The sequence below is a fragment of the Rhincodon typus genome, chromosome 1 (assembly GCF_021869965.1).
Source record: "Rhincodon typus isolate 14 chromosome 1, sRhiTyp1.1, whole genome shotgun sequence".
In the NCBI taxonomy this organism is placed as follows: domain Eukaryota; kingdom Metazoa; phylum Chordata; class Chondrichthyes; order Orectolobiformes; family Rhincodontidae; genus Rhincodon; species Rhincodon typus.
In genome coordinates, this window is record NC_063332.1 from 173,620,272 (window position 1) to 173,643,525 (window position 23,254).

General features: G+C 43.4%; 1 protein-coding gene across 1 annotated transcript in view; it reads right to left on the reverse strand.

Annotated features, from left to right (window-relative positions):
• The window catches only part of stpg2 (sperm-tail PG-rich repeat containing 2), a 311,631-nt gene that overhangs the window by 229,341 nt on the left and 59,036 nt on the right, over nt 1–23,254 (reverse strand). Inside the window, exon 7 of the mRNA XM_048612036.1 lies at nt 4,106–4,201. Within this exon, the coding sequence (XP_048467993.1) occupies nt 4,106–4,201 (96 nt within the window). The remainder of the gene's footprint in view (nt 1–4,105; nt 4,202–23,254) is intronic.

Genomic DNA, 23,254 nt, shown 5'->3' on the forward strand with positions numbered 1-23,254 from the left:
AATGGGGTGGTGGAGGAGCAGGGGCAGTAACGGCCTGGTGGAGGAGCAAGGGCAGTAAGGGGGTGGTGGAGGAGCAGAGGTAGTAAGGGGGCGGTGGAGGAGCAGGGGCAGTAAGGGGGCGGTGGAGGAGCAGAGGCAGTAATGGGGCGGTGGAGGACCAGGGGCAGTAATGGCCTGGTGGAGGAGGAGGGGCAGTAAGGGCGTGATGGAGGAGCAGGGGCAGTAGCCCCGTGCGGAGTATGGTTGCAGGCAGCGGTCAGACCACATGGTTGTCCCCTGGGCTGGTCTGCTGAAGGCAGCCTTGGGACAGATACTGTGATGTTTGTCTCTTTAATTTTGCTTCTTGTACCTAGGTACAAGATGGCGCTGTCAGTGGTGACTTAGAAACTTTTCACTGTTCTCATTTGAGTACATCTGACAACAAAGCTAATTCATTCAATTCTGAAATAACTGTTCAGAGGCCAGTATCCCACCCCAGTCACCCGTAATTTACTTGTGTACAGTACACTGGCTGTGGGCCAGTCAGCTCAGACTCCATCCCCTAAACTGAAGAGATTCTAAATCCCCTGGTTATCTTGGTCAGCCAGTGCTTTCCTGATTGGCTCAGGTTAACCCCAATGAAGGACCTTGTCGTCAACGATGTCCACCCAGTTCCAGTCACTACGTCCCTGCCCCTCTAAGTCTGAGCATACAGACCAGGTCGTTCTCCTGTAGGTTTTCCCGTGACACTTTTGCCCTTGGTTTGGTTGGTGTGATTCGGGCTCTGACAAGGGTGGCGTGTACCAGACCATGGCCTGTCTCTTGCGTCCAGAGCATCTCCGGAGAGTTTCCTCCCGTTCTTCCGGTGGTAATGGTATCGAGACCGCATCCATCTCGGTCTCCTCGACACTAGACGGAGGGGGAGAACCTGTGTTTTCTGCCGAGTCTTATGGCTGTTCTGAGGGGCCAGGTATGTTTTGCCCCTGCCCCGTTTGTGAGGTAACAGCTTTCAGGTGATCCACGTGTTAACATAGAACATAGAACAGTACAGCACAGTACAGGCCCTTCGGCCCACGATGTTGTGCCGACCTATTATCCTATTCTAAGATCAAACTACCCTGCATACCCTACATTTTACTTTCATCCATGTACCTATCCAAGAATCGCTTAAATGTCCCTAAAGTATCTGACCCCACTACCACTGCCGGCAGTGCATTCCACATGCCCACCACTCTCTGTGTGAAGAACCTACCTCTGACATCTCCCCTATACCTTCCTCCAATCACCTTAAAATTATGCTCCCTCCTAATAGTCACTTCCACCCTGGAAAAATGTCTCTAACTATCCATTCTATATATGCCTCTCATTATCTTGTACACCGCTATCAAGTCACCTCTCATCCTTCTTCGCTCCAATGAGAAAAGTGTTTGAGCAGGACTGTATCACCTACCCAAACTTTGTACGTCACAGGACCTGACGTCGCACCAACCTCAACTTGTACCAACACAGGGCCATTTCCACCTCAGCCCCTGAATTAAATCATCTCTCTGACTTAGAGGAGGCATGTGGCTGGCGCTGGCATTCCTGCTCCCGTTTCACCTTGTCCCCCAGGTCTGGGAATATCGGGTTTAACCTGGTGCGGAGTCTTATCCCCATTAGTATCTCTGCTGGGGCTATCCCTGTTGCTGAGTGAGGAGTGGTCCTATAATCAAATAGGACAGTTTAGTATCAATTGATGCTGTAGGCTGTTTCTTTAAGCTTGCCTTCAGTGTTTGGACTGCTCTTTCCACTAAACTATTGGACAATGGGTGGCATGGAGTTGTCCTTGAGTGCCAGATGCCACTTGACTTTAGGAAATATTTAAATTCTCTGCAGGTAAGTGACGTCCCATTGGCTGTGATCAATATTTCTGGGAGTCCATGTATAGCAAACAATGCTCGCAGATTCTCAATCGTCATCCCTGAGTTTGCCAAACGAACTTTATGCACGTCCAACCATTTTGAATGGGCATCCACAGTGACCAGGAACACTGAGCCCATGAAAAGGGCACGCATAGTTGACGTGTAACCAAGTCCAGGGTTTACCCGGCCATTCCCACGAATGTGGGGGCGCTATTGGTGGTAACTTTTGTCCTTGTTGGCACTCTGGGCACTGCCCCACCAATGCAGCTATGTTGGCATCCGACGCTGGCTACTAGACATAGCTTCTTGCTAGCATCTCCTACTTGGAAACCCCTGGATGACCCTGGGGAGATCAGCCAGTATCTTGCGGTGACCTTTACTCAGGACAGTCACCCTTGCTCCCCACAGTAATATGACATCATCTACAGTGATCTGGTCTCGCCAGCTCCAGGAATGTTTCAGTCCTGGTTGCAAGGCCCATCTGCCTCCCCCATTACTGCCAGCTGATTTAGTTTCACTAGGAAAGGATCTTTTTGTGTCCACAGTCGGATATTGTCAGCAATGTCCAGAAGGGTGTCCAGGAGGTTTAAAACCAAAACAGACTCTTCCAGTAGAGTATTTGCCAGTGGGAGGCAGCCCAAACCATCCACATTAGCCACTCAGCTTTCTGCACGGTGTTCTAACTTGTATTTGTTTGCGCTGAGAATAAGGGCCCAACGCTAAATTCTACCAGAAGCTAGGGGTGGCACTGCCGTGTCTTCCTTCAGTCGCCCTAGAAGGGGTTTGTGATCTGTTACTATGATACATTCACATCCGTAAAGGTACTGGTGGAACTTCCTCACATCAAAAATGGCCGCCAAACCTTCCTTCTCTATCTGGGTGTATTTGCATTCAGCATCAACCAAAGTTCAGAAAGCAGGGCATTCCTCTCCACTGGACCACCAAGGAGCCAACACTACCCCGATACCATACGGGGAGGCATCGAATGTCAGCATTATCTCTCGCTTCGGATCATAGTGGGCCAACACCTTCGATGACAATAGCTGCTTTTTCACTTCCCTAAAGGCTATTTCTTGGCTACAAGACCATTTCCAAGGCTGACCCTTTCTCAATAGCAGGTGGAGGGCAGGTTATGAATCTTCCATAATAATTCACTAACCCAAGGAAAGGCCTAAGCTCTGGTACAGATGTAGGGGCTGGGGATCCTTTGGTCACGCTCACTTTATGTTCCAACAGGTGTAACGCGGTCTTGTCGACTCTGTAACCTAAGTAGGTCACTTACGGTGTCTGGAACATACATTTTTCCATCTAAGGTGCACGCCCACCTGGGAGAAACGTTTAAGCACTATGTCCAAGCTCTCCAAGTGCTCTTTCTTGGTCTTCCCTGTTATTAGTGCATCATCCAGAAAGATGGCAACCTGGGGTAGCCCTTGTAAAATGTTCTCCATGGTCTGCTGGAAAAGGGCATAGGTTGATGATAACCCAAATGGCAGTCTCGTATATTGATATAAACCCTTATGGCTATTACTTATCGCATAAATCTGGGACTCCTCATCCAGTCGCAATTGTAGATAGGCGTGGCCCAAGCCCAGCTTTGTAAGGGACAGCCCCCCCCAGGAACTTTGTGTACACGTCCTCGATGCGAGGGATCGGATATTTATCCAGCTGCGAGAATCCCCACAAACGTGAATCGAGCTGTTAGGCTTCACCATCGGTACGACTGGTGCTTCCCATTCTGCAAACTGCACTGGTTTGATGATTCCTTCACTCTCCACCCTCCTGATTTCTGACTTTAATTTTGCCCAGGAGGCAAATGGCACTGGGTGGGCCTTGCAAAATCACATAATTGCTTCCTGGTCAACATGTAAGGTGGCCTTGGCCCCTTTGATAGTCCCAAGCTATAATAAAACCCTTCTCAGTCAATGGGTCACTCTGGAAGTGTTTTTGATGTTCACGTTGCATAAGGGGGCAAAGAAAGGATATGTTCTAACTGCACAGTCTCACTGAGGAGATCTGAACAGAAACAACAATGTGTCCTTCTGCAAAGAATGATTTCTACTTGCAGCCCTTTAAAAACCTATTAGCATCCTCTTAATTGATGTAAACATGACCCACGGAAGAAGGATAAGTTGCAATCCAGGTGACACAAAGCAATTAAATTAGTTAATAACCCATGGAAGGATTTAATGAAGAGAATGTGGAAAGTAAGACACTGTGCCCTTTACCTTAGTCTGGGACAAGAATGGTGGATGTTTATCAAAACGGCAGGTCTTCTCATCAAACAGGCCTTTTATTTCGTATTTTGCCGGTCCAGGGAAGCCCTTAAGAGATAATGAACAGGTAGCCAATTAAATTCCAAAGCACAACAATAATTTGCATTTATACAGTGGACTTAACATGGTAAAAATGATGTGAAACGGTACTTGTGTTGCAGTGGTAGTGTCCCTACCTCTGAGCCAGGAGGTCTGGGTTCAAGTCCCACCTGCTCCAGAGCTGTGTTATAACATCTCTGCACAGGTTGATTAGAAAAATATCTAAAACTGATGCAGGATCTGTGGGTCATTTTAAAAATAGGTACCACTGTTGACCCTGACCTGGTCTGCTCTCACAATCTGCCATTGGCACAGTGATGGTTTTTTGTGCTTTTTTTAACCTTCAGCAGGATATTCATACAGAAATGTCGTACTGAAAGATTTAATAAACTTTCCTTACAGCTCCTGGTTATTTATATTACAATCCCAGGCATTGCCTTGTGTGGGCTCGGACTGACTATAACATGTAAGAGCAGAATTAGGCCATTCAGTCTATTGAGTCTGCTCCACCATTCAATGATATATTTCTCAATCCCATTCGCCTGCCTTCTTCCTGTAATCTTTGATCCCCTTGCTAATCAAGAATCAATGACTTCGCCTCCACAGCCCCATGTGGCAATGAGTTCTACAGAGTGACTACTCTCTGGATGACAAAATTCCTCCTTATCTCAGTTCCCAAAGCTCTTCACTGAAGCATCATCAAGCCAGACATGTGACACTGAACTACATAATGAACTGATCAGGGAGAGGTGATCAGAAAGCTGGATCGATGAGCTAGGTGTTCAGCACGTGGCTTAAAGAAAAGAGATGAGCAGAGAGGTGAAGAGAGTTAGCAAGGGAGTTCCAGAATTGAGCCACCACCCTCCCCCATAGAGGATGGTAAAAATCTGCACCGACATGGTTACTTATGTTGAGAGATTATTGAAATTGAGTGAAGAAGGCTCAGGTGGAACATAAACTGGCAATGACCAGTTGGGCCAAACAGCTTATGTCATTTGTTTTAAATATTATGATTATAAGGTAAAGTTGCCATTGTCTTTACCAGACCATGAGGCTGCTCTCTCATTAGAGAGAGACAACTGCTGGTGGTTTAACCTGAGGTCCTCCATGCTTTAGGTGAGGGGAGAGGTTGAGAAGGAGAGTCCTTCATGGTAAACTCAGGCAGTGCAGGAATTGAACCCATACTGTTGGCATCATTCTGTATTGCAAATCATCTGTTCAGCCAACTGGCCCCCAACAAGGTAAGGTTGCTATTGTCTGACCAGACCATAGCGTTGCTCTCTCATTTGATATCAAAACAAATGACAGAAAAAATGCTGCTACATAAGTTCATGGAAAAAGAAAGTATTCAGGAACAGCGCTGAAGGTCATGTCAGAATGGTTACAAAGACTGACATGTTCCAGTGAAGGTTGGGAGAGTCACAATTTGCTCTGACATCCTTTGGTTGATGGTGTGCAGCTAAGCAGTGGCCCCCAGTGTGACATAATGTTTGTCATTTGGGTCATGACAGGTGCCATTAACTTACATGGGACATCACCTCACCCAGGTCATTGAGTGAACAATCAACGATGATAAGTGAGGCACTGTGTTCTTTGGGGCACCATTCACGTGTCAACAATTGACCTGACGGGGTTAACAGAGCATTGTTTTTGACACACTGAACATGTATATGGATTACTGAGAGCACACGAGATGGACTATGCCTTTGTGCAGTGCGTCTGTGCAGATATTTAGTGTCATTGGTCATGTTTGCTGACACTCCAGTGTATATCTTACTGAGAACAAGGAAACGATAATAAGTCCACAGACTGTCCAATTCAGAAGGACTGATTCACGTTATTACTGTTCATGTAAGTAACACAATCAACTGAAAAGTGAACAAGAAAACTTAACAAGTCAGCAACAACAGTATAAATAATTTCTGCTTCAATCCTGTGAACTGAAACCTTCCCAAATAGAGAACAATTTAAAATTCTTAAAACATTTTGTAAAGCAAAGCATAGCCATGCATTTCTTCCCGCCTTAAGATAACACGGAAATTAAAAAGGTCTATAATGCACAACAGTGGAAAAGAATGAAACAGGTTTGAAAAAATTTAAAACAAGACGTAATATCCCCAGTACCTGGGGCAGCAGTTACAAGAACAGGCAGCTGAGGAGAGTAAGCTAAGTGGAGTATTCATCAAAGACTGCTGAACTTTCAACTTTTCCTTTATTTTTCTAATTTATATTAAGAAGGACTTTAATGTTAACTGTTACTTTATTTCCTTATTTTTCTACTTATTCTCTGAAGGTAATGCTTAACTTTTTTAACTTTGTTTCTTTTCTTATTTTGTACGTAGGAATTCTTTTGTACATCGGTAACTTTGTACCTAAAATGGCGGCGTGCGTGGCAACATTGTACATTTTTCACTGTACTCCTGTACTTCTGTCCAAGTGACTATAAAATCTAAATGTAAATTCTAAAAATACAGATGTGCTACAGCCAGAGTGTTTGCAGTGTATCGCTGACCGCTAAGAACATACAAAAATAGGAACAGGAGGAGCTCTTTTAGCCTCTGAGAGCTTTCCACTCTTCACTGACATCATGGCGATTTGCAACCTAACTCCATATACCCACCTTTGCCCCTTAATAGATGGGGCACTGTCAGCTCTGAAGTCCTTCTAGATAACTGAACCACTGCCACAGTGCCCAAGGTGGCTAGTAACATACAACAGATAAAAAGTGTACCTCCCAGAGAGATGGCCATTCAAGAAAAGAGAAAGACCAAATATTACTATCGACGTATTTTAAATATTTGCATCATAAGGTGAGAGATGGAGATGTTCGCCGATAATTGCACAATGTTCAGCACCATTCACAACTCCTCAGATACTAAAGCAGTTTGTGTTCAAACACAACAAGATCTGGACAATATCCAGGCTTGGGCTGACAAGTAACATTTGGGCCAGACAAATATCAGACAATGACCATCTCCAATAGAAGACAAATCTAACCACTATCACTGAATCTCCAAGTATCAACATCCTGGGGATTACCATTGACCAGAAATTCAACTGGATTCATCACATAAGTATAGTGGCCACAAGAGCAGGTCAGAGGCTAAGAATACCGTGGCAAGTAACTCACCTGCTGACTCCCCAAACCTGTCCACCATCTACAAGGCGCAAGTCAGGAGTGTGATGGAATACTCCCCACTTGCCTGGATGAGTGCAGCTCCAACAACACTCAAGAAGCTCGATACCATCCAGGACAAAGCAGCCGCTTGATTGGCACAACATCCACAAACATTCACTCCCTCCACCACTGACGCTCAGTTGCAGCAGAGTGTACTAGCTACAAGATGCACTGCAGAAATTCACCAAAGATCCTCAGACAAAACCTTCCAAACCCACAACCACTTCCATCTAGAAGGACAAGAGCAGCAGATACATGGGAACACCACCACCTCCAAGTTCCCCTCCAAACCACTCACCATCCTGACTTGGAAATATATCACTGTTCCTTCAGTATCACTGACTCAAAACATTTTCTGTCATGGCATTAGACTACAGCTAGGAATACAGATTAGTGATACGTGAATTCAAACTCAATCAGAAAGCACTAATAAGACTAAACAATGGGTGTGTATTTACAGAGGGTCCTCAATTCACAATATCCTGCTTACAAACACTCATATTTATGAACACGACCCCATACAGGGAAGTATTTTTAAATACCCAACATAAAATTTCCTGTACTTACCAACTGCTCCTATGTAATGTCCTGCATTGTGCTCCGACTGTACAAATTGACTTGCAACCAGACTCCAGAATGGAACCTATCTGAACCCAGGGACTGCCTGTAACCACCTGAACTCTGGGCCCAAACCCAATGCCAACAAGATCCAGCCTTAACCTTTAATAATTACAACGGAAGGATGATATTGATCAGGTGAGGTTGAAGAGGGAAGGGAGGCCATGTATGAACTAGTTCCTTCCCCCCACAATCTCTGTCCCTCTCACCCCTCCTTCCCCTCTCTCCCTCTCATTCCTCCTCCCTTTCTGTCCTTCCTCAACCTTTCTCTGCTCTACCAAAAGTACAGGGCCCTTCAAAAGAGAATTAAATAAATATCTGGGGAAGGAATACCATGCAGGGATGTGAGGAAAGAACAAGAGAACTGGATTACTCTTTGAAGAGCTGACATAAAGTCATAGTTGTACAGCACAGAAACAGATCATTTGATCCGTCTCATCCATGCCGACCAGACATCCCAATCTGACCTAGTCCCATTTGCCAGCATTTGGCCTGTAACCCTCTAAACCCTTCCTGTTCATATATCCATCCAGATGCCTTTTAAATGTTGTAATTGTACCAGCCTCCACCACCTCCTTTGGTAGCTCATTCCATACATGCACCACCCTCTGCGTGAAAAAGTTGCCCCCTTGGTCCCTTTCTCCCCCTCATCTCAAATCTATCCCCTCTAGTTTTTGGAATTAATGGATCTAATGACCTCATTTATACTATATTGTGAATGCAGAATTTTAACGCATTTACTAAATAATCATTCATTGAAAGATATGAACAAGAATGATGAATACCATGAACAAGGACTGAAGAGAAATATTTGAAGTTTTGGCAATAGGTTGCTGGCTCAATTGATGATTTAGTGTAAGCCCGAGCTGAAAAAACCAGAATGGTGTAGGAACATGTACATACATGTGCTCTCTTCATTTTTAGCAAAGTTTGCTAACTTGACAACTACAAGTCACACTTTCATAGTGCCTTTAGGCTAGCAAAACATCCCACAGGAATAGACAGGAGCTTTCGTGGACAATATATGACACCAAGTTGTGTATGAGGGCAAGTGTGGCCAAAGGTTTGGTCAAAGAGTTAACTTTTAATCAGTGTCTTAAAGGATGAAGAGAAAGGCATTGAAAAATTCTTGTGTAATATAATGAAAGTGGAGTCAAAAAGTACCAACTAATTTCAAAAGATGAGGCCATGTTTAGACAGAACATTGGAGTATTACCGTGGTTAATACATATCATTAACGGGACTCTATGAAGTAAAACCACTTCATTTTTAACAAATACTTTTCTACAGGTAATATGGCTTTTTGAATCAAGTGTCACCTGAACCATTTCTGAAATGCTACCAGCAAAACACCAGGTGGGCTCGAAAAATGGAGCTATTAAGTGTTCAACATTTTCTGCAGAATGTGGAATTGATGCTGAGACATGTTGCCCCAGGCAAATTCTCATCATTTTTGCCTGCTCTGTGTAAGATAACTAGCTGTACGTCCCTAGGTAGGACAACTTTGCCAAGTTCTCAGCCAGGCCTAGAGGGCAGCGCTGCCAATAATGACCCATCTGCTAACCACTCACAAGCAGCTAGCAATTTCTAATGAAGACAGATGGGGAGGACCTGCACTGGCAGCCTGCAGGGTTACTAATGAAACCATCTAATGGTCACTACCTGCCTCTTTTGACTGATTGATGACCACAGTGTGAACTTGAAGGCAATACCCATGACATTATGCGGTCATTAGTCATGGCGGGGGACAACTGTACCCTTCACGCTGTCCTTTTCCATTTCTGAAAAATGCCACATTTACTCATATCCTTCGGTCATTTGCAATAACCTTGCTCAGGCTGAGCCTTTGCAAAGTTTTCATTCTTCTGAAATAGTGACGGCTTAAGCAAATGGAAAAGACTTGAAGGAAGGTAGCTTAGAACAGCAGGAATGAGAATTTAACTTGTTGGAGCTATTTCATGTCCTTATTTGTGCTGCCACAGAATGTACAGAGCAGCAGAAGTCATGGAATCACACATGCAACACTGAAGGAGGCCATTCAGTCCATTCAGTCCTGCTTGTGCTGGCTCTTTAAAAGATGTATCCAATGGTCTCACCCAATCCCCTGCTCTTTTCCGAAAGCCCTGAAATGCTTCTCAAACTCCAGGAAATACCCAAGAAGTGATAAGCCTTTAGAAATTTTCCTGTTAAGTAGCATTTTACTTTTAACTTTTTCCCTCATGGGATGTGGGTGTCACTGCATTTCTTCACACATCTCTAACTAGCCTTTGGCTTTTTCAGTCAATTCAGATGGTTCTTAACAGTCAGTCACATTGTTGTATATCTGTTGTCACAGAGTTATGAAAATGCATTGTATTTAACATTGCTTTCTATGCTGTAAACCATCCTGGAGCTGGTTTTGGGCGGTGACTGGTTTGACGTTTATTGTTTTATTCCTACAAGTAGGAGGGAAGTCTGCTAAGAAGTGGTGTGCTGCAGGAAAGCTTGCTGTGAACAAGCTGCCCAGCTGATCTCTTCCATTTCTGAAAAGAAAGCCTCTCTGCATTAGTTCATAATGAATCTTACTTATTCTTTTGGTGGTGTGCTGCAGGAAAGCTTGCTGTGAAACAAGCTGCCCAGCTGATCTCTTCCATTTCTGAAAAGAAAACCCCTCTGCATTAGTTCATAATGAATCTTACTTGTTCTTTCGTAAGAGTGATTGAAAGAATACCTCAAAATTGTATATCATGTGTCTGCAAGGCTTCGGAGAGAACAGTGCACGACGACTCACATGAACAGACCAGCCAAGAACATCGGAGCAACAGAGTCTGAAATATTCTACACTATATCCTTTTGGCTTCAAGAATAACTAATTAGCTAAATTGAGAGATAATATTTCTGAAGAAGGGTCCTGACCTGAAACGTCAGCTTTCCTGTTCCTCTGATGCTGCCTGGCCTGCTGTGTTCCTCCGGCTCCATACTGTGTTATCTCTGACTCCAGCATCTGCAGTTCTTGCTATCTCAATTAGCTAAATTGCTTTCCTTTTTGATTTCTTTTCTTCAGTAAACCAACTGCTGTAGCAAACTCTTTTATTCTCTTTCTTTGATGCGCGCAGCGTGTGTGTGTGTGTCTTGGGGATTTTTGGAGGATTAAGCATGAAAACTGCTATATTACTGGCTGTGTATATCAACTAAATATTGTAATTTATTGAGTAAGTTTTGTTTGCTAACAAACTATTAATTGCAGTTATAGATAGATCTTTTACTTTAAAACTCTGGTAGATATTTATTGGTCATCTTGATAACTGGGAAAAGTATTTTTATCAGAGATAGTAGGAACTGCAGATGCTGGAGAATCCGAGACAACAAGGTGCAGGGCTGGATGAACACAGCAGGCCAAGCAGCATCATAGGAGCAGAGAGGCTTTTTACGTTTCGGGCCTAGACCCTTCATCAGAAAAGGGGGAGGGGAAGGGGGTTTTGAAATAAATAGGGAGAGAGTGGGAGGCGGATAGAAGAGGGATAGAGGAGAGGATAGGTGGAGAGGAAACAAACAGGTCGAAGAGGCGGGGATGGGGGCCAGGAAAGGTGAGTGTAGGTAGGGAGTTAGGAAGGGGATAGGTCAGTCCAGGGAGGACGGACAGGTCAAGGGGGCGGGATGAGGTTGGTCGGTAGGAGATGGAGGTGCGGCTTGAGGTGGGAGGAGGGGATAGGTGGGAGGAAGAACAGGTTAGGGAGGCAGGGACGAGTTGGACTGGTTTTGGGATGCGGTGGGGGGAGGGGAGATTTTGAAACTAGTGAAATCCACATTGATACCATTGGGCTGCAGGGTTCCCAAGCGGAATATGAGTTGCTGTTCCTGCAACCTTCGGGTGGCATCGTTGTGGCACTGCAGGAGGCCCAGGATGGACATGTCGTCTGAGGAATGGGAGGGGGAGTTGAAATGGTTCGCGACTGGGAGGTGCAGTTGTTTGTTGCGAACCGAGCGTAAGTGTTCTGCAAAGCCTCTCTGCTCCTATGATGCTGCTTGGCCTGCTGTGTTCATCCAGCCCTGCACCTTGTTGTCAAAGTATTTTTATGTTGTGACCCATGGAGTGGGGGCACTGAAGTGACAGTGCACTCCCCCAGTCATGTCTGGTAGTGATAGAGGATTGCTTCCCTGGAGATCATTAGTGGATCAGATGAGTTTTTACAACAATGGTGTAAATATCAGCTTGCATTTCCAGATATTACAAATTGAATTTAAATTCTACCAGTTGCTGTTCGAGAGGGCGAGGAAGGATTTAAACCCTATAATCCAAGGGCAACAGCCTGTTTCTCTCGCAACTTGCCCAGTGACACTACCAGTTACTCTTCTTCACCACCTCTCCAGTGGGACGTGCCTGAATGCACTGAGAAATTCGAAGTGCAGAGCAGTTGAGTCGCTCACTGCTTCGACTGGATCTGCATCTATTGAAACCTGACAGTCCATTCCCAACACTGAACCAGACGGAGGCAGGCAGAAACTTCATAAGGAAGGGGGTTGAAAGCTTCCCCGGGATAGTAGGAGTAATAGTAAAAAGGATTATTACTAGAATGGTAAAAAGTTGCAGCATGCTGCTATGCAGAGGGACCTGGGTGTCCTTGTGCATGAATCACAGAAGGTAGGTCTGCAGGTACAACAAGTAATTAGGAAGGCAAATGGAATTTTGTCCTTCATTGCTAAAGGGATTGAAATAAAAAGCAGAGAGGTTATGTTGCAGCTGTACAAGGTGCTGGTGAGGCCACACCTGGAGTACTGTGTGCAGTTTTGGTCTCCTTACTTGAGAAAGGATGTGCTGGCACTGGAGGGGGTGCAAAGGAGGTTCACTAGGTTGATTCCAGAGTTGAGGGGGTTGGCTTATGAGGAGAGACTGAGTAGATTGGGATTATATTCATTGGAATTCAGAAGATTGAGGGGGGATCTTATAGAAACATATAAATTTATGAAGGGAATAGATAAGATAGAAGTAGAGAGGATGTTTCCACTGGCAGGTGAAGCTAGGACAAGAGGGCATAGCCTCAAGATTAGAGGGAACAGATTTAGGACTGAACTGAGAAGGAATTTCTTCACCCAGAGGGTTGTTAATCTGTGGAATTCCTTGCCCAGTGAAGTAGTTGACGCTACTTCAGTAAATGTTTCTAAAAAAAAGTAGATTTTTTTTGAACAATAAAGGAATTAAGGGATACGGTGAGAACGCGGGTAAGTGGATCTGAGTCCACGAAAGGATCAGCCATGATCTTATTGAATGGCGGAGCAGGCTCGAAGGGCCAGACGGCCTACTCCTGCTCCTAGTTCTTATGTTCTTATAGGCAGGAATGTGGAGTTGAGATTACAAATATGAATACCGGAGCAGATTTGAGGATTTGAATGACCTACTCCTACTCCTAATGTTTTTCTCTTGTTGCTTCACCAACTACCACAAATCTGCGTCCTCTGGTTCCCGACCCTTCAGCCACTGGAAAAAGTTTCTCATTATTTACTCCAAACCCTCTGTGATTTGAAATGACTGCCTCAAATTTTCACTTAATCGTCTCTGAATGAGAACAGCTCGTTTCTATCCAAATAATTGTAATCCTTTATCCCTGAATCATAGAATCCCTACAGTGTGGAAACAGGCCATTTGGCCCATCGCATCCACACCGACCCTCGGAAGAGCATCTCACCCTGACCCACCAGCCCATCCCATGGCTAACCCACCTAGTCTGCACATCCCTGACAACAATGGGTAATTTAGCATGGCCAATCCACCCTAGCCTGCACACCTTTGGACTGTGGGAAGAAACTGGAGCACCCGGAGGAAACCCACGCAGACACGGGGAGAATGTGCAAACTCCGCACAGACAGTCACCCGAGGGTTGAATCAAACCCAGGTCCCTGGCGCTGTGAGGCAGCAGTGCTAACCACTGAGCCACCGTGCCACACCTATATCGAAATACAAATAACTTATGCAAAGTTCATATTAGTTAAATGTTGCAAATAATTTCCAAATCACCATGTTATTATTTTGACCAGTACCAGGATCTTACAAAAACATACATTTCATTATCCTACGTGCCTCTATGTCTGCTGTTCCTTTATTGTTTCACCCATATGAAGCATTTATTAATTGTGATTATTAAAAACGACAAGCCTGTGCAGATGAAATTAAACAGACCCATATTTTAAACACCAACATACACTTCCTACCAGTACTAATAGGTATATTCAGCCTGAATGCAAACAAGTGAAATATTGGCAAATCATTGCATTGATAAGTAAAATACCAACATTAAAACCCAAGCTCAAGCTGATTTGCATTGACAGAGCCACTTCAAGGACCACAGCAGGGACCTGCTGTCTGGGCATAGGTTAGAGTTAGGGTTGCAAAAATTATCTTTCTTTTGCACTCGCTGGTTAGACTAAAGCAAAAGGGAAGGATTGTCTTGGAGTATGTTGCATTCAAGGAGCTAAAAATCAGGTATGCAAATCTCCTCCACTCCTCAAATGCAACTCCTTAATTCCTCACCATTTCTTCTCCTGAAAAGATTTTACACTGCGTTGGATTCAAATTGACAATTTTATAACCAACTGAGGTGGGGCAGTGAATAACAACAATTGTACTCTAAAGGAAAACTTGCACTTACGTAGCAATTTTTGCTAGCTCGGGGTGTATCAAAACATTGTATATTTTGTAAGATTATTGTTATAAAAAAGGCAGCAGTCAATTTGCACATAGTACATTCTCACAAATGAGCAATGAGAAGATAATCTGTTTTAGTGATGTTCCTTGAGAGATAAATATTGGCCAGGGTACCAGGGAGAAGTCTCCTGCTCTTCTATGAAATAACCTCATAGGATCTTTTACACCCAAGTGAGAGAGAGCCTTAGTTTAACATCTGAGCCAAAAGACTGAAGCAGTGCCAGTACATACTCTGCTTGTACTGAAGGGGAGTATCAGCCTAGATTTTTATGTTCAAGTCTCTGGAGATATGAACATACAAAATAGAGGTAAAATTACACCATTCCACCACTCAATAAGATCATGGTTAATCTGTTTGCATTTCCAATCCCATATTCCCATCTACTCCAATAATCCTTGTTTCCTGCCTAACAAGGCTCTAACCCCCTCTGCCTTAAAAATATTCAATGACACTGGCTTCTGAAGCAGATAGTTCCAAAGTCACATAACTCTCAGAGATAAAAATATTCTCCTCATCTCTGTCCTGAAGAGGTGGCCCCTCATTTCAAAACTAAAACAGAAAGCACTGGAGAAAAACAGCAGGTCTGGTAGCAGCTGTGGAGAGAGAAACAGAGTTAACTTTTCAAGTCATGAAGAAGGGTCACTGGAGTAGGGGAGTCCAAAAGGAGGGCATAGGTTTGAGGTGAGAGGGGAAAGATTTAAGAGGGACCTAAGGGGCAACATTTTCACGCAGAGGGTGGTGCGTGTATGGAATGAGCTGCCAGAGGAAGTGGTGGAGGCTGGTACAATTACAACATTTAAAAGGCATCTCGATGGGTATATGAATAGGAAGGGTTTAGAGGGATACGGCAAATGTGACTAGATTAATTTAGAATATCTGGTCGACATGGATGAGTTGGATCGAAGGGTCTGTTCCATGCTGTACAGCTCTATGACTCTAAACATTAACAGTTTTTCTCTCTCTGCAGATGCTGCCTGATCTGCTGAGTTTCTCCAGCAATTTCTGGTTTTGTTACAGATTTCCAGCATCCACAGTTCCTTGTTTTGACCCTAATTTTAAAACACTGACCCCTTCCCCAGTCCTGGATTAATCCACAAGAGAAAACATCCTTTCCACATCCACCTTTTCACGACCATAAGCCAAAACATTCAGTTTTAGAAGCATGTGCGCTATCAATCCTGCCAGGAGTTGAGACTGTCAAACAAATGTACACAACAACAATTTATATTAAATATTGCTGGCTTAGCAGTTACGTGTTCTGAAATCTGGATACAATTCTGCTGAGATCAACCAGTTTATAATGAAGCTTTGTCATCCAGTTGGACATGACAGATAATAGACAACACAGTTATGATAAAATATTCCAAACTGGGCACAAATGGGAATGAATGCTACAGAATAGATTGAACATATAATAAAGTGACATTAAACTTGCATTTGATCAATGGAAAATGGTCACAGATAAACTCTTTAGTATACTGATGACATGAAGCTTTCTCACTATAAACAGTGGTTTAGATAGCAAAGGAGCTAGACTGACTTGCATATTTCAGTTATTGGCAGGTCTAGCTTTGGGTATTCTCTGTAATAAAAGGCCACAAAGCTTTCCTGGTTTTGTCTCGTTGGTGAGATTCTCACTGTGCAGACAGAGATTGTGGATTCAAGGCCCACTCCAGGTCTTCAACTCCATGAAACACTGCAGTAACTTTCAGGTGAGCCATTAAACTGAAGGGAGAGACATGAAAGCATTGAGAGGGGAGAGACAACAATGGAGATAGACCAGAAAACAAGTGTGGGCAAGAATTTGACTGATGAAGTGCAATGTGAATTTGTCCACTTGGCAGGAGAAATTGAAAAGCAACTTTTAGTTAAACAGAGAGAGATGTGCAGAACTCATTGATTCAGTGGCTCTGGTTGATCTGGTATATGAATCGCAAAATGCAAGTACAGCAACTGGTTCAGAAGGCAAATGGAATGTTGTTGTTTATCACAAGGGGAACAGAATATAAAGGTAGGGATGTTTTGCTGAAAATTGTATAGGGCATTGGTGAGCCTATATCTAAAATACTGTGTGCAGTTTTGATCTCCTTATTTGTAAAAGGATATCACTGTGAAGCAGGTCAGAGAAGGCTCACTCCACTTATTCAGGGGATAAAGGGATTCCGCTATGAGGAAAGGTTGAAGTATTTCGGCCTATACTCATTGCAGTCTAGAATAACGAGAGCTGATCTCCTTGGACAATATAGAGGATTTAGAGTGGAAACCAGGAGGATGTTTCTCCTCGTAAAACAAGGGAATATCATTTTCAGATAAAGGGTCTCGCCTTTACACAGAGATGAGGAGAAACTCTTTCTTCCAGAGAGTCATTAGTTTTTAGAGTTGTCCACTCCACAAAGCATTGGAGGCTGGATCATTGAAGAGTTAGATTTTTGATCGACAACAGCATCAAAGGTTATGAGAGGCAAATGTAAAGTTGAGGTTGAGACCACAACCAGATTATTCGTGATCTTATTGAATAGTGAAGCAGGCTCAAAGGGCTGAATGGCCTATTTCTGCTCCTAAGTTTTAGGGTTCTGTGCCCCTCCCCTCCACCTGCCTCATTGGGTGGATGTTAACGATCTCATGGCACTATTTCAAAGAAGAGTGAAATAACTCTACAGAGGCCAGTATCCCATCACCAAGTCCCCTTTATTTACACGTGGAGAGTCCTAGACACTGATCCAGCTCCCTCAGAGCCAGCTCTCAGAGTGAGCAGAATCTCTGACACTGCTGTTTCTATCTGTCAGCCAGGGGTCTCTGATTGGACCAGATTAACAGCCCCAACCAGGGAACTCATATTCTATGAGGTCCACTTGGCTGACCTCGTTACAATCGCTACAAAGAGCAGGAGTATTCCTTCCAGTGATTTGGACAGTATCTACCCTTCAACCAATTGCGCAAACAGATTGGCTGGTTGTTGTCGCATTGCTGTTTGTGGGAGCTTGCTGTGCACAAGATTAGCTGTCATAGTTCCTACATTACAACAGTGGCTACACTTCAGAAAGGGGTTCATTAACTGCAAAGTGCTTTGGAATGTATGTTGGTCACAAGATGCACTGTAGAAATGCAGGACCTTCTTTCTTTTATATTGCTCAGTGTGAGCTGGGAATCAGTATGGAGACAGGGAGAAACAGGGAGAGAGAGAGAGAGAGAGAAAGAGAGAAAGAAAGAGAGGGAGAGGGAGAGGTATCACTGCTGCTTTATGCAGCAATTCAAATGTTTTTCCTCAGTGTGGAAAGAAATAAGTCATCAGTTATTCTAAATGAGAAGCTGATGATTTGTGGTGTTGATGTCAGGAACAGCTAAGGCTCCCCCAGTTGTCACAGCTAGCCACAGAAAACAGCTGTCATTATTCAGAACCTGCCAATTGGTCTTTTCATGAAAAATATCTCATTCCTATTAGTCTGGGGAAATCAGCTAAGCAGCACAGTTGTTCCAAGCGTTCATCAATCCCCAGTACCCTAACCAAAAAGTTTAAATTAGGAGGACAGATTGTACAGATTAGACTTGTATTGCCTCGAGTATAGAAATTTACGCTGCTTAAGATGATTAAACAGGTTGTCAAGGTTGGTAAAGAGAAACTATTTCCTCCAGAGGGAAAGTCCTGAACAAGGAGGTAGAAATATAAACCTGGAGCTGGGTTATTCAGGACAATGTCACAAAGCGTGTTCTAGCACAGAGTAGTGCGAAGCTTCCCCTGCAAAACTGTCAAGGCTTGAAACAAAAACAGGAATAGCTGAAGAAACTCAACAGGTATGGTAGAAAGCAGAGTCAGGTTTCCTGTCCAGTGACCCTTCTTCAGAACTACTAAACGCTAGAGATGAAGATTCATTGCATCCGCAGTTCTCTGTTTTGTTTTTATGTCGAGAATTGAGGTTGATTGCAAGTTTCAAAAGTGAACGATAAACCTTTCGTAGGCGTAGCAATTGTAACGAGGTCAACCAGGTGGACCTCATACAATATGAAGTCACTGATTGGGGCTATTAACCTGGTCCAATCAGGGAGCCCTGGCTGACTGATATAAAAAGGAGTGTCAGAGGTCTGCTCACTCTGAGGGAGCTGGATCAGTGTCAAGGACCCTCCACATATAAATAAAGGATGACTTGGTGACAGGATATCAGCCTTTTCAGGCAGCACGGTGGCTCAGTGGTTAGCACTGCTGCCTCACAGCGCCAGGGACCAGGGTTCAATTCCACCCTCAGGTGACTGTCTGTGTGGAGTTTGCACATTCTCCCTATATCTGCGTGGGTTTCCTCCGGGTGCTCCAGTTTCCTCCCACAGTCCAAAGATGTGCAGGCTAGGTGGATTGGCCATGCTAAATTACCCGTAGTGTTTAGGGATGTGTAGATTAGGTGGGTTAGACATGGGGAAGTGCAGGGGTAGGGGAATGAGGATTGGATGCTCTTCAGAGGGGCGGTGTGGACTTGCTGGGCCGAATGGCCTGTTTCCACACTGTAGTGATTCTATGATTCAACTAGTTTATAATTAATATTAAGGATCATAGAACCAAGACTGGGCAATGGAATTAGGTTACATATCAGTCATTTATTTGAATGGTGGATCAGGCTACAGGAGTGCCTGCTGGGACTGACAACTCTTAGTGAACAAATAGCTGGAGGTTTTGGCACATGGCTTCCTAGTGCTCTCCTTACCCCACACCCCAATGAGTCCTGGAAGGATACTGAATAATGACCCGTAACCCATAAATGTAATCAACAAAAGTTTGAAAAGGAAATTTAAAGCCATAATTTTACCTGTTAATATACAGTTGGTCTCAGCAATTCCCTGAAGAATAAAGTTGCAATCACCCAGCCATAGGCTGGATGGTGAGGGAAGGAATCTCAGGCAACTTAAAGCAGATGGTGTGAAGGAAGTGGTCTCTGTTATAAGGAGCTTTGGCCCTAACTCTGGGGAAGATCCATTGGGATGTTACTGTTATTGTTGTACTAAAGAGCATCCTAATTGAGACGGTGAAATAGTACAGGGATTCCAAACAGGTTAGAGAGAGGAACAAGAACTACAAAGGTCATCACAAAGGAGTTTTATCACCCACTTACTGGTTAGGACATGGAAGGAATAAACTGGAATAAATTACTGACAAATTTCTGTTCCTCAAGCGGTATGTCTATATCTATGCAAATGGATAACAACTGGCTAAACTGGTTCTAATTAATTAATTAGATGAAGTCAGTTGTTAAATGTTAGTGATCACCCCCATGGTAATGATCGTACGAAGGTAAGTTCCAAAGGATTGGCAATGGGGTAGAGAAGATGAAAAAGTCAAGGGTGGCTTTTTTAGAAAAAAAGTTTACAGGATTACTGAAGAATTATTCCTATAATAAAGCCAGAGGGTAATGGACTCAGACACAAAACAAGAAGCGGGAGTTGTGCGAGTGGTTGAAGGTTGAAGAGGTAACAAGTGGGACTTATGGTCAACACAGTACTATGAGGAACTGAGCAAGCAATGGAAGAGGAACTATGAAGTGAGATAGGATCAGATGGAAAGTAGAGGAAGATTAATTTCAAAACAAGACCAAATAGTACTCTAAAGAAAATCTTTCAAAAACATCACAAAACATGATTAAAGCTTTCATGTTATCAATGACTGCAACTGGCTCTTTTGATGATTAATATAAAAAATTACAATTGACCATTGTTACATTACATTACTTGGAATCCCAGCAGTACATCATAACAAGGGACCAAAGGCAAAATCAATAAAGATCTAATAATGTCGCACTTTAATGAATAACTGTACATTATAAAATAGTTCAGTTGTAAAGCTACAATTCATCAGAATGAACAAAATAAGCTGTGAACAATTGCAAGTAGAGTCACCAAGATAGATTATGCCTAGTGATTTGTGGCTATTTGCATACCAAGAGATCTAGTATCCATTTTTCTCAGCCAAAATACCCAATTCTGACTACCAGCACCCTAACAAAATAGATTTATTTCTTTTTCCCTCTATATCCCCAGACAACCAAGCAGCTTTCCTCCCACCACCAAATTACCTGTGGTATTTTTCATCTATTAACCATCACCATTAAATCACTCATGTTTCCAACGGATTGATTTAAATGCACAGGGAAATGCAGAGCACCAAAGGTGAGGGAGGTAAAACAGATTTCCTTGCACCTGACTAAATTGGCAACAGCTTTGTGTTAGTTACATTTAGTATGTAATCCATTCATGAGAAGGGTTCTGATCCAGACGACACTGATTCTAGATAACTGAGAATGAAACCAATGGTAACGTGGGGTGGAAAATTGTTAATGCAGTGACTGGTTAGGATCTGGAATACTCTGCCTTGTGAGCAAGATAGAACGAGATTCAAAAGAAAGGGATTGGATAGCTGTCTGATGAGGAGAGTTCCAGGGCTAGTGGAAAACTGTAGGACCAGCTGAGCAGATGTTGCAAAGAGCCAGAATGAACACAAGGGATAGAATCTTACGGAAGCCTGATCCTGGGGGTGTTGAGAGATTTGTGCAGAGTCAGATGAGAAGTCCTACCAGGAAATACCTAGATAACAAGGTGTAGAGCTGGATGAACACAGCAGGCCAAGCAGCATCATAAGAGCAGGAAGGCTGACGTTTCGGGCCTAGATCCTTCATCATTGGAGCATCTATCCACATCTTTTATGCACTTGCTGGGAAAGGAATTTCTCACTAGGGAGCAGAGGGTGACTAACCAAGACGCAATATCACATGTTAACTGCCTTATTAACGGCCCAACTCACCTCATTAATATTCAGCTTCTTTTCTTATCAAATGCCCCAAATAAGCTGGATGTCAGGAATCTCCAACATGGAAGTCAGAGTGGGAGGCTTCAGCTCACCCCCTGTTCTACAGGACCTCCATGTTAGACACCTGGCACCAACGTTTCCATGGGCACCAGCCACAGACACACACACATTCCAGATCCACGGATTGGCATCTGACATGCGCCAGCCTCTAAAGAAACTTTGTGGTGCATCCCTGATCCACTTACTCTGTGATACTAGGATCCATTTCATTGCATCCTTGAATGAAACCCTATGGCTGCTCACACATCATTAAGGTTCTTTCCATTACACAGACAGGGACAATGCTGAGTCTGAGGGAACACTGTAGGTGAAAAGACATTTCTGAAGGGTATTTTGCTGAGTTTTCAGTTGAGATCAATAAAGCCTCAGATTTGTTACCTACTAACATAGGATAACATGCTACCCCTAAAAGGATTAATATAATTCAATTTAGAACCAAGAAAAAAACCAAAAATTACAAATTCCATTAAAAGTCAATATCATTTATTAATATGTGAATAAGAAACAAAACTAGGTCATCCAATGCCTTGCATTTGCTCCTCCATTCAGCGAGATCATAGCCAATCTATCTGTGTAACAAATTCCACATTCCCACCTAACCCTGATAACCTTTAGGTCCCTGCCTAACAAGAACATATCTAACTCCACCTTAAAAATATCCAATGACTCTGCTTCCCCCACCTTCCAAGGCAGAGAGTTCATTTGTGAGTTCTGTTTAGTGAAAACACAGATAGGAGCAAACAAGACAAGACAAAATGGATGTTTTCATGACAAAACTTTGTTTCTGCCTTTAAAACTAGCTTGCACACAAAATAAAAGTGTTTGTTGAAGATTGCTGATTTGTTCTCAGGATGTGGTGGTATTGGCAAGGCCACATTAATTACCCTGATAGGAGCTGGTCTACTTACTGTTAAGGACCAGACCAGACCTCCTCAAAATATATTAAGAAGATAGCCTAGACCTTAATTTTTTCTTATTTCAAAGGTAAATGTGAGATGTAGTGTTCCAGATGCAATTCAATTGGTCAAACTACTCAATGTTAAGCAAAACACAATTTATTCAAACTCTACAGTTAAAGTACAACAAAAGAAAGAGGAGCTTGGAATGGGTTAACTCTACTGGAAAAATTAACAGAATGATGGATTATTTTGCTACTAAACAGTAACTGCTCCAACATAGTAACATCCCAGATACACACCCATGGTGAAAAGACAAATTCAGAGACAGATCATCTCACATGCAGTTCTCCAATCCAGGAGGAAAGAACATCAAAAGACAATTCTGGGAGAAAACTGAAAGAGACATTGCAGCAGCCGATAGTGATTCACTGCCTTCTAACCCTGCTGAGACCCCAGCAACAACAACTATCGAAAGCTAAACTAAAAATCCTGAATCCTGAAGCTTGACCACACCGACTCAGGCTGCTTCTATTATTCCACATCTTTTTAAAACACCCAAGGCCTCACAAGTTGTTTATCTTCTCATAGAATACTCACCACCTGCACCCCAATCTCTCTCTAAAAAATAAGAGGACAAAATACACCTCTTAAAGCCGCAGCATCATTACACTACTCATTTATTGCTATGGACTGGTGATGGTCTAGTTGTAACATCAGTTGGCCAGTAATCCAGAGACACAGACCTCGGGAAATGGGTTCAAATTCAGACGCCCCAACAACCAATGCAAATCCCCCAACTCCCCAACCCCCAACAACCAATGCAAATGGTGAAGTTTGTATTCA